At 46.1% G+C, this 12,635-nt stretch overlaps 1 protein-coding gene and 1 long non-coding RNA gene across 2 annotated transcripts; both read left to right on the forward strand.

Moving 5' to 3' along the window:
- Window positions 1-225: 225 nt before the first annotated feature.
- LOC142923067 (exosome complex exonuclease RRP44-like) lies at window positions 226-6,105 on the forward strand. The gene is made up of 4 exons (XM_076064004.1): window positions 226-385; window positions 4,441-4,551; window positions 4,903-5,070; window positions 6,094-6,105. The coding sequence occupies exons 1-4, from the start codon at window positions 263-265 to the stop codon at window positions 6,103-6,105; spliced, it is 414 nt and encodes a 137-aa protein (XP_075920119.1). The 5' UTR covers window positions 226-262.
- Window positions 6,106-9,251: 3,146 nt separating this feature from the next.
- Window positions 9,252-10,829, forward strand: LOC142923077 (uncharacterized). The gene is made up of 3 exons (XR_012940500.1): window positions 9,252-9,360; window positions 10,028-10,092; window positions 10,744-10,829. It is a non-coding gene; the product is annotated as an uncharacterized LOC142923077 (long non-coding RNA).
- Window positions 10,830-12,635: the final 1,806 nt, after the last annotated feature.

Consider the following 12,635-nt stretch of genomic DNA (forward strand, 5'->3'; position numbering starts at 1 on the left):
TATCCGTTGTGATCACGTGACGCTCGGCAGTACAAAGCTGCTCGTATTGCAAGACCCTCGCTCGTTTATCAAATTAATATTTATTAAAAATTTTGCTTGTCTTGTAAAACACTCGCAGACCAAGTTACTCGCAATCCAAGGTTTTACTGTATATGCTGCTCTCTAACAGCACTTGGCCCAGCGGTCTGTTAAGACTATACGGGGGATCTTTTTTGTCTGCGTGCAGGTGTTGATCCAGGGGCTGCAGCATTTAAACCGCGCGATGCACGACGACATCGTGTGCGTGGAGATGTTCCCCGAGGAGCGCTGGGTTGCCCCCTCCTCGCTGGTCCTGCACGATGAGGGCGTCGCAGGGGACGTTGCAGAAGAGAATGAAGAGGATGTGGTGAGTGGAGCGTCAACACTGCTGAACCAAAATCAAACCCAGACACCTGCAGTGTGCGTGTCTCTCTCCCCGTGGTCGCATGGATTTTTCTCCAGGTCCTCCGGCTTTTCCCTCCACAGTTACAATCTGACATGCACTTAGAGTATGTGGCTGCTATCAATTTCAAATGTGATAAGATACTTCACTGAACGATCATTTGTGGCCAGGTCACTTAAAAAGAGCTATAGAGCTCTCAGGGTCCTTACCTGGTAAAGTTATTTAGTTTATAGTTTTTAAATAGTTTTAATATAAATTTTGATTTAAAGCTTTCGTGACTGCAGTAATTCATATTCTTAGTTTTTTTTCGGTAAAGTCACGTTGAAGGGAAACAACAAAATAATAAAATATATAAAACAATAAAAACATTCTCACGACGTTTCGACCATAACTCAAACGGTCGTCTTCAGGTGTGTTGGTTTGCATAAATTTATTTTTAAACGGCGCATTTATTTATTTATAAAAACGTTAGCGCCACGCGCAACGATTTGGCAGTTTATTTAGGACTAGCCCATCTATATTCTGAAAAGAGGAGGGGGGAGACGAATTTTTTTATAATGTATGCTGTCTGAAAGCCACTGTAAGCGTGAACAATCAATTAAGACCTGAAATGGTTTATCAAATCTTTCCAATGATTGCTAAGATAGAATCCATCTTCTCCGTTGAAATTGTCTCTGTGCTTGTATATGTGGATAGCCTCATGAACGAATCTCTCATGGAAGCCAGATGGCTTACAAAGAACCTCTGTCTTGGAAAAGTCAATGGCATGTGAGCCTACTGAATTAGAACAATGATCTGCCACGGCCGAGGTGTTGGTCCTACCGTGTTTAAGGTCTGCTTTGTGTTCACGAATGCGGTCCGAGACATGGCGTTTGGTTTCTCCAATGTAACTACTACCACAGAGGCAACTTAGTTTGTAGACACCAGGGTATTGTATGTCCGGAATCACATCTTTTACAGACGGAACCAGATCACGGATTTTATGTAATGTGTTGAAACGGACCTGGATCTTGTGTTTATTCAGGATTTTGGAGATCTTTTTTGTGACCCCCGCAATGTAGGGTAAAGTGATGGTTTTGAAAGGCTCCTCAAGAGGGTTCTTCATTAGCCCTAAGAGCTTGGTCTACGTGCTTGAGTTCACTGCTTATGTGTTCCTGGTCGGATATGCATTGGGCTCTATGATACAGAGTCTTGATGAGATAATTCTTCTGTGATGGATGGTGGTGGGAATCCGGTTTCAGATAAGCATCCGTATGGGTAGCTTTCCTGTAGACAGAGTGGCTCATTGAACCATCAGGTCTCTTTTTAATTAGGACATCCAAAAAAGGTATCTTGCCATCTATTTCGACTTCCATGGTAAATCTGATGGCTGGGTGTATGGAATTGATGTGGTCGAAGAATTGGTCTAGAGCAAGCCGGCCATGTGGCCAGATGACAAAAGTGTCATCCACGTACCTCTTCCATAAGGTTGGGCGCAGAGTGGCAGTCTGGATGGCGTCAGTCTCAAATTTATCCATGAAAATGTTAGCTATAACTGGAGAAAGGGGGGAGCCCATTGGGGTGCCCTCAGTTTGTTTGTAGAAAGTTCCATTCCAAGTGAAGTATGTATTGGTTAAACAGTGTCTCACCAGGGGGGGTACCTCAGTGTTTAGTCCTTGATGAACCAAGTCTTCAATGATTGCAATGGTGTCAGGTACAGGAACCTTGGTGAATAAGGAAACTACATCAAAACTGATAAGCAGGTCGTCTGGGGACAGGGAAATACCCTTGATTGTCGATACCAGGTGAGTCGAATTTTGTACCACAGAGGTGGTCTTTCCAGTGAAAGGACGCAGGATTTCAGACAAAAAACGAGCTAGTTTGTAGGTGGGGGAGCCGATAGTAGAGACTATGGGACGAAGGGGTGTATCTACTTTATGTATTTTTGGTAAGCCGTATAATCTTGGTGGCCTGGCAGCAGAAGGTTTCAACGAAAACTGTTTAGATTGATCAATTAATGCGGTTGAATCAGAAATTATTTTGTTGGTTTGTGTGACGAGGCTGTTGGTGGGATCTCTTTTTATTTTTGTATAACTACCATCGTCGAGTAATTCTTTAATTTTGTTGTTGTATTCTATTTTATCCATGATGACAGTAGCATTGCCTTTGTCAGCTGAGAGGACTACAATATCATTCCTCTTTTTTAATTTATATAATTCAAAACGCTCATCTTTGCTGAGGTTGCTAGCTGGCATCTTAGCGTTTTTGAGGGTTGCAGCGATTTCAGATCTTGCTACGTCTGCAGCGATGTGACCCAGGCCCCTGAGAGCAACGTCTACTTGGGCAATTATATCATTAACTGGTATGTGTTTAGGTGTGACTGCAAAGTTTAGACCTTTAGCTAAAACGGATTTCAGACTATCGGAAATAGAACTGTTACTGAGATTAATTACGACTTTGTTAACGTCTAACTATAAATGCACCGTTTAAAAATAAATTTATGCAAACCAACACACCTGAAGACGACCGTTTGAGTTATGTTCGAAATGTCGTGAGAATTTTTTATTGTTTTATATATATTTTATTATTTTGTTGTTTCCCTTCAACGTGACTTTACCAAAAAAAAAAAACTAAGATTATAGTTTTAACATAGTTTAAACAAAGAATAACAACAAAAACTCAACCACTTCAAGAGAGACCTTAAACATAATGAACACCGTGTGACCAGACAACAATCCACATTAGAGATGCTGTTAGCTTGATTTTGCGTTTATTAAATGACTTTACATTACATTACTTCAAAATCAAGTCAGGAGTGCTAATCATTTCATACTATTTTTGTATGTACGTAGGGGTTATTTGACCATACTTCGATGCGGGTTGCTGAACGGGGGGGGGGGCATAGATCAGGAGCATAGAAGGACAGGACAACAGTTCATTTTGCTGTACTGCGCTCTGCTGCCTGCCATTTTGGCGCAGAGCCTATACCACCTGTTATGCATATCCAGGCTCAACACGGTGGCGCTTCCACGGTCTGAGCTCCTTTTTAATGTTTATTTTAATTAACTTAATTAGAACTCAAGAGATCAGGACACGTATCATTTGCGAGAGTGACCTGGGTCACAGGGTGGCCTCTATATTGAAAACTAATTTCTTTAGAACTGCTTTTTGTATTTAGATTGTTGTCCTTTCCGCGCACCTCCGATTAGCATGGTTGGCTGTGTACGGTGCGAAATAAGTTCTACATGCATACATACCACAGTGACAAAATGCAAAACATAATAAAGTACAGCAATGAAGTTAATTGAAATTGGCACGCAAACAACTGTGGTTTATGAAAAGTCGACAATATTGCACAAACATAAACAAGTGTTAGATATTAAATCGCATGTAGTGCAAGTTGGCTTGGGCAGATTATTTATAGGCTGATCATTGCACAGTTATACTTATTAAAACGTTACGTAAACATTAAACACATATAGGGTGACTGATGTGCTAAGCAGGTAAGAGAAAATGTCAATCAGTGAAATCATAAAGAATCGAGAGATTAAGCATCAAATTGTGAATTAGATGGGAGGGTAACCTTTGTTGTAGATAATATTGGTCGCAAAAGCTTACGCGTTTTTTTTTAAACGTGTGGTATCTGATGGGCGTGTTCCGGTTGATTCTATCAATCGCCAGAACTGTTTTAACTTATAAATATTTACGGAGGACTCCTCACTGTGATCTTTTGTCATTTTAACAAAGCGTCAGTCTCATTATTGACATTGATGAGACACAGCATGAAACCACATCCGCAGGTTAAGCGCTATTGTTTTGGATTGCTCCTTCCCCTTCAAGCCAAATTGTATTGTGTTATGCAGTGAGTTGGTTAAAAAAATAGTTATTTCATTATTTCAGTGTGTGAGAGAGACGCTACTGTGGTGAGTGCTCATTTGAGTTTGCGTTGTCATCTCCCGGTGCTATCCCAGCTGCTGCTGCTGTCGTCGCTCTTGCTTAGATTACGCAACACGATGTTTGTCCTTTGTTTTGGTCTCCAGCTGAAAGCCGAAAGTGGGAAGATGCGTCGGCCCACTGGCAAAGTGGTCGGCATCATCAAGCGGAACTCGAGGCCGCTGTGCGGCATGCTCATGCCCAGCCCAATCAAGGAGGTGGGCTGATCTGCATGTGTGTGTGTACGTGTGGGGAGCGGTAATGTAGCGGTTAGCGCGCTGCGCTACGAATCCTGGGACCCGAGTTGGATTATATTTATCGCTCATAACCAATAAACAGCGGCAAATGTCTGAACCTGTCTTGGGCCCTTCCCTAGGTCGACTCGGCCATAAATGAGTCTCTGATGTGGCATGTAAACATCAGCGCTGTGGAGACAAAGGCGGTCGGGCATGGTGCTGGCCGTACCCACCCCGTCGTTTGCCGTACCAGCTTGAATAGGTGTGTGCTGACGGCACTTGCCCAAACAGTTTGTTGAATGCCTTACTGGGGGCTCATTGGGCGTGTTGCAGGCCACCCGCCACCTGTTCACGCCCGCGGACCGCCGCATGCCACGAGTGCGGGTGGAGACAAGACAAGCAGCGTCCCTGCAGGCCCACCGCATCGTGGTGGCCATCGGTGGCTGGCTGCGACACTCCCGCTACCCGAACGTACGACTGCACCGTGACGCCCCGGACGCCGTGACACCTCACCCGTCTGTCCCGTGGTCGGCATCGTCGGGCTCATCCTTCTGTCACTTGACGCGCGGCCACGCGGCTCTGTATGCAATACAGCCGTCGAACCCAAAACACGAACGGTGACACGGTGAATTGGAAGTCAGGGTGGATGAAGTGGCACCACTGTGATATTTTTTTGTTTGAAAGCATGGCAAACTCACCTGTGATTCAACCTAGGTTATTAAGGTGTTGTAAGTTGATAGTCTCAGCCCAGTCACCAATAACTGCACCAAAAACGATATTAAATTTGGTCGTGCACTTCGATTGTTTAATTTCCATCTCTGAGAAAACTACTGCTTTTGACTGCCATGTGATGAACATTACTTTGATTGGCAGAGTGGTTGGAAAAGCACTGCCCCCCTACAATTTGGACCGCATTTCACTTCATTGGATCTTAGAAGTAGCTCTGTTATGTCTGCTCCTGTGGGTCGTCCTTGACCACGAAGGGTGGTATAGATTGCTTGTCTTGTGTGATACCATTAACACAATGAGAAAAAAAATTGGTGAAAAGCTAAATATATTGTTAAGATGTATTATTTGGGTTGTATCTTTGTTTAAACAGATGCTGGTTAATATTCTACATCATGAACGTTAGGTACAAGGTTGGCATTGTGGTTGTGCTTTTCATACCTATTTGCCACTGCACAACCGAGCGGCACCATGGCTCGCACGGTTTAGTAGGCTGCAGGTTGTTTATCCACTGCAAAAGCGGATCCATGCCATGGACGGTCAATGCTTTGAACAAGTCTAGGCACACGCAGATGACGCTGTGGTGCCACGTCCCAGTGGTGTACCGACTGCCGTCACACAATTAACATGTCGATAGCCCCGCCCCTGGCCCTCCTCGGCCTCCGGATAGATTTGGATGCCTTGTGGGGCCAGCATATCACGGTTTGGTTCTGGTTCGACACGGCAAAAAGCCAGTGGGTGACCACAGACACCTCGAGAGCTCTGCGCTGTCTGGGTTCCAATGTACCGGTGGAACAGGGATACCGGTGACGATTGGCCACGTATGTGCATATGCATGTTGAACTTCTTCTGTACCATACGTAGACAACCGTGCTAATCGTCGGTGTGCTTGTGCAGGGCCATTTTGTGCGCTCTCTGGGCGAATGTGGGGATAAGGAGACAGAGACAGAGGTGCTGCTGCTGGAGCACGACGTGCCACACCAGCCCTTCAGCCAGGCCGTACTTGCATGCCTGCCCCCTCCCACGTTCAGCATCACAGCAGAGGTACGCATGAGACGTGTGACGATATGTCAATTCATCGATTGAGTTCAATTCTTATGCCTGCGGTGTGTTGGTGTGCTTGGTCGTGCATGTGAGAATCCTTTACTCAATGTTCTTTATTATAAGGCCCACGGGCCACTGGTGGCCCCTGGGTGGCCTTTGGTGTGGCCCATGACGTGTGGCCCCCGACGTATAGGCCCCCAACAATAGACAAATGCGAAAACACCCCCCATCATCATCATCGTGCTGTCAAACCTCAATAGTTTCAAGATGTTTGGCCTGCGTAGAATACCTTCTAGAGGACCTCTCTGGAGCTCTCCCTCCAGTCGAGGTCCTTCCGCTGCACTGTCATGAACGGGAAGCCACGGGGCTCTACAACTTTACCGCAGACCGTATATAGAAAAGCCGTCGACCTGAAAGAAAGTCGATGGCTCGGCCATATCATCATAAGAAGAAAGGAAATTCACATCGGAGGAAGGAAGGCGACGGACTTATGGAAGCACCAGGGCGGAGACCCAAGAGGCAGGCCTCGAGAGATGCGGATCAAAGTGGTGAGCCAGGATGTGGAGGACTCTGCAGTGGCCGTGGAGATGGTCCAGTACAGAAATGAATGGAGCAAGGGGACTACAGACTTTTCTCCTGTAACGCTGTACTTGCATACCTGAAGAACACCGAATTGTGGAAAAATCGCATAATTAATAATATAGGGTAAAGCACAGTCCGCAAGGACATGTGAGATGCGTACGCAGGCTTAACAAAGACTTCGGGTACGTGAGTAGCATCTAGATTCTAGAAGCATCCAGCATCATCCCGCCTTGTGTGATGCTACACCGAGGCAACCGTACAACCGCTTATTCTGCCTCGCACAACGCAGTTCTGTTCACTCGATCGCCTTTTATCCAATTTGCATCCATGTTATGAAAAAAATGTGTTCCCTAATGCATTCATCGCATTATATCTAATTCACGATATGAAAACACGCGGAGTTATAGGAGAACGGACTGTACTTTCAAAATATTCAGTCGCCTATTGAGAAGATAGAACGCCATTAGAATGAAGTTGGTTTACCCATGTATGGCTCACCCTGTGTTTTGTTTGTTGTAAGGCAGTGTTTTGTTGAACCTGGTGCTGTGTGTGTCTCGTACAAGGACCAGGCTGGCAGGGAGGACCTCCGTGCGTTGTCCATCTGCAGTGTGGATCCTCCAGGCTGCACAGACATCGACGATGCCCTACACTGCAAACCGCTCGACAATGGGAACACCGAGGTATTCATTTGGTGGTGGTAATCATGGTCACGGTCGCGGTAATTTGTGCTTATTCCTTTCATGATTTTGTCAATGCTAACGGAGGTGACAAGGGGAGTTTAGTGGCACAATGATAAGTGCACTGCACATTCATCCTGTCAAGCTGGTTTAGATTCCCAGTCATGGCTAACACCGGTACAGAGTGATATCTAAAAAAACTGCCCAAGTTCTCCCCTTCACCTGCATTGACCATCGTAATAAAGCAAGGTCAAATGACAATCGCGACTCATTACAGCATGGAGAAGCCCTCATCCTGCAGTGGATTGACAAAGGGGTGGACAATATTCCTGTTATTAAGTTTCCAAACATTGTTGCCTTAGTGCCCGTATTCTTGGTCTCTGCTCGGCTCAGGACTGACTTCAACACGGCTCGGTTCTGGCTTGATCTGCTCCGTTGCCTCCAAAGACGTATGAGTGGCTTAGCTGTGCCTTGGCTCAGGATCAGCTCACGGAAATTCTGAGCGTGGATGGGAGCATACAGAGATATACGAGGAGGCACAAGGGACACAGAGGCTCAGGGCTGGAACCATGCTTAGAGGCAGCTCGGGTTTTAAGCGTTGCTTTGATGTGGCTTATTGAGAATTAGAATCAGAATATTTATACTGGAGGAATCCGATGAGCTATAAAGCTATTTTTCACATGTCCAGTAGAGGCGGGTAAGAACGTTACACCAACAAACAGTACAAAAACACAATAGTAGTGCAAAGTACAAGAAAGATCAACAAATAACCCAAACACAAACAAATACAACGAAACCATCCCCATACTACCAGGCAAAGCCCACTGAGGTATTGATTTATTTTTGATTAGTGACCTGGCCACAAATGAATAGCTCAACAAAGTGGCCCATCCTTTGGACATTTATAGGAGCCAAAATAATAGAAATAATCTCAATGCATGTTGCGCGAGAGCCAAGCCTGAGCCAAGCAATGGCTAAGACCCCACTGGCCTAAGTGTCCACGTCACTGGCCGAATGCCTGGTTCACAATGAATGCACCAAGTAGTAATGGGTGTGCATTTCATTTCACATTATTGTGCTTTGGTTGGAGTGGCTATGGTGGAGGTTATGCATGCATGTGGAGTGAGCGACTTCCGACAGACGTCTAGTTGAAGGCGTCTTATTTATTAAAAGCACACAGGGCGATACACTTCGTAACGCGGCTACACCTAGGCTGTACAAACACGCAGCCCATCTGCGTCCTGCGTAGCTACGCTGGCTGGTTGACGAGCATAGCGGCGGAGACAGAGCTGCTCTTGCAGAAGAACCAGCCACGTGGTCGAAGACGAAGAGATGACGACGGTAGCGACGCAACCAGGACCCAGACCCCACGCTAACAGCCCCGAAGCTCTGATTCGGTGCTCTTTATATCTGCCTGGAGTGGCCAAGCTCCACCTCTGGCCACGCCCCCTTTCTAGAACCTTCTAGGCCCTTCGGGATGGTTCCCGGAGCTTCTCGACTGACTCCGCCGTTGACCTTTACCCCAGATACGCCCCTTCATAATGAGGCATTATGTAATGCAGCTATAACCGTAATTATCCTTACAGGCCGGCAGGTATCACCCTGTCATTAAACATCCATGCATTTGAGGGTGGTGACGGTGTGTTAATGTGTGTTCTAGGTTGGGGTACACATCGCCGATGTGAGCTACTTTATCCGGCCGGGGAATGCCTTGGATGAGGAGGCATCTCTGCGTGGTACCACAGTTTACCTGTGTGAGAAGGTGAGATGTGGATTTCTTCTTGCCACAATATCAAGTGTTTTACGACCCGCCGATTTCATCTTTTCATTCTTAACTTTACGACATGATGTAAAATATTACGATGTAACGATCATCACGGTACCAGTTTCCCCACAACTGTAATTGTATTTGACATTTTCACCACATTTTTTTGCGTGCTTTTCAGTACTTCCCGTATGAATAACGATAACTTAAAAATGAATTAGAATTAAAAAAATGTGCAACAACAATGCTAAATATCTCTCATGATGTTTTAAACGAGGTGATTTTTGCGGATTTCTTATCATATGATGTACCGTGACATCATGAGCGGCAGGCTATCGGCGCAGTGGTAACACTCGTGCCTTGCAGCAAGGAGACGCTGGGTTTGATTACTCAACTCTTGTGCCTTTTTGCTTGCAGTTTTGTTTGTTCTCCCCCCTGTTAGTGAATGGGTTTCCTCTGGATTAATCAGATTTCCTCTAAATAAAACCCATACAATCTTAACTGGCATTCGCGAAAACATCTCCTTGCTGAACAGTTACCTGCAGGTGACTTAATCATGTGTGGGTTTGCTTGCAAAACACTCGTTGAGTTGGTGCATATGTATTTGCCAGATGGTGTTTATTGACAGAGAAGTGGTTGCGTTTATGTGTTTGTGTGCCTGCAGAGGATTGATATGGTGCCAGAGTTATTGAGCTCAAACCTGTGTTCCTTGAGATCCAACGTCGACCGGTGAGATGCACCAACAACTGTGAACTCGCGAGTGCGCACATTGCAACCCATACTCAGCAGCTAACGTGCGTTGTTGCCAGGTGCACATGTAATCCCATGATGCGTGGCACTGATAAGTGTCATTGTACTGATCCACACAAGCATGTGTACATACATAAGCAGCCAAACCAGGATGGCACAATGGTAACACGTGTCTCACAGCAAGAATGGCCTAGGATTGATGTCCGACTTGGTTGCCTTTCCATGTAGATTTTGTATGTTCTTCCCCTATTTAGCATGGGTTGACTCCAGGTTATCAGGTTTCCTCTCATCGCTAACATAAACGTGTTATTACTACTATGATCCTTAACCAAGAAAAGCCTCACTGAATCTCATAACTTCGGTAGGGTACTGCAAAGCTTTTGTAGTCGAACAATGGTTGCTACATATATATTCCAGTTGAGTAATTTGTAACAACCCAAACCGGTATTTGGGCAAACATCCCGCTGCTGAAAGAATGACTCGACTACCAAAAACTTGGCAAGACCCTCCTGAAAAAGAGTCTCGAGACTTTGCGAGGCTTTCCTGAGTGAACACCCTGCACCACTCCAATGTCGAGGACTCCGCCACTCGACGGTGAATGGCGACGGTGCATGTGCTGTGCGCGTGCAGTCTGGCGTTCTCGTGCATATGGGAGATGACTCCAAAGGCTGAGATCGTGAGCACACGTTTTACCAAGAGCATCATCAATTCCAAGGTGATTCCCCCCCCCCTCCCCCCACAGACGTTCAGTTTTTGTAAAACTCTCGTTTGCTTTCACGTGTATTGTATCGGTGCCTTGCTATGTTAGTGCAGTTGAGGTTTCCGGATGGCTGAGTGGTCAGAGCGTTGAGCTTGCACCTCTGGGTTCACAAGTGTAGCGAGATGAACCGGGTTCACAAGTGGTAGTATGTATGTTGAACTTCTTTCGCACCGTACGTAGCCAACTGTGCTAATCGGAGGTGCGAGGTAGGACATCAAAGTAGTGAGTTGATGGTCTCTGTCCAGTCAACAATCACTGCACAAAACACAGGTTTTTTTTAGGTTAGATCGTGTAAATATGTAAATGTGTCATTAAACCCACCCCCACCCGACACAGCCAACTAATAAGGGTTGTCACGTAAACAGAACATGCCAATTCGTCACGAGTACAGCACACGGGTGTGTTGTACCAGTGACGAATTGGCCACGTTCTGTTTATGTGACAACCCTTACTAGTCAGCTGTGTCGGGTGGTGGCGGATTTAACGACACATTTATGTATTTACACAATCTAACCCAAAAAAACTGTATTATGGATGATATTGGTCACGAAAGCCTACGTGTTAAACTCACTGCACAAAAGACCACCAAATTACATTGCACTAAATTTGGTTAAATTCCAGCTTTGAGAATTCAAAAAATATCAATTTTGCTGTCTTTGGGTGAGCGTAACCCTCAGTGGTCATCGGGAGCCAGGTAGACATCTGTTGAGTTCTGGCTTGGGCTTGGATCAGGCGTGGGCATTGTGTAATTGCGAGGACCCCATGGTTCACCCGTGGTGTGTTCATCGTATCCCCGCAGGCGTCTCTGACGTACGCAGAGGCTCAGCTAATGATGGACGACGCCGGGCGGAAGGACCCGGTCACCAGCAGCTTGCGTGGCCTCAACTCCCTGGCCAAGATCCTCAAGCAGAGGCGCATTCAAAACGGGTAACTCATTTTCAAGATCCTCATCCCCTCCACCGCCTCTGGAGCGCTGAGCAGTATTAATGGGTGCACCACATTTAGTCGATCGGCAGGTCGCCTGTGGCGCGGTAAAGTGTGGTTACTCCCGTGTCTTCTAAGACATCCGGCCAGCGTGGAAGAGTAGGCTAAAATACATTGAGAGGGACTGTAAAAGGGTGTATCTCTAGAGGGGCCCCCTCTTATGGGAGCCCCCTTCCAGCAGTGGCTTGAGCAAGCAATTGCAAAGCTGCACCTGTAGGTTTTTTTGACCCCATGATGCATGAGGCTTGGGTGAATACCATGCACAAACAAGTGTTACAGGATTCATACTCTTTGTTTTTTTTTCAGTAAAGTCACGTAGGTAAAACTATAAAATAAAATAACAACTAAATTAAATCACGACATTTCGGGTGCAACACAAGCGTCCTTCTTCAGGTGGGACAACCACAGCCAGAAACAATTGCTGAAGTGGGCAAAAAAGGGCTGTTGTAACAAGAGGCTATATAGGTAAGAGTGTGGGGGGGGAGCAAGGGGGGAGAGATAGAGAGGGGGGGTGTGGGGTAGGGGAAGTGGGGTGCTGCTAGAGGGATTAAAGGGGCGAGCACGGCAAAATGCCAGGGGGGGGGAAGTGAGCGGGGCTGGGAGGCTGAAGAAGCTGGAGATGCGGAAATGAAGGCAACAATAAAGAAGTTAAGGTTTTACCTGGTTAATAACATCCTTCTAGATTGGAGTGTTACAGGCTGCTCCGGGGCTACATTGTGGGCAATAGAGGACAATGCAGTGACATAAATTGTTTTACTCTACTTAATGCTCCCATGTC

This window comes from Petromyzon marinus, unplaced genomic scaffold (genome assembly GCF_048934315.1).
Source record: "Petromyzon marinus isolate PM22_M1 ecotype Great Lakes invasive population unplaced genomic scaffold, UKy_Petmar_22M1.pri1.0 PM_Scaffold_26, whole genome shotgun sequence".
In the NCBI taxonomy this organism is placed as follows: domain Eukaryota; kingdom Metazoa; phylum Chordata; class Hyperoartia; order Petromyzontiformes; family Petromyzontidae; genus Petromyzon; species Petromyzon marinus.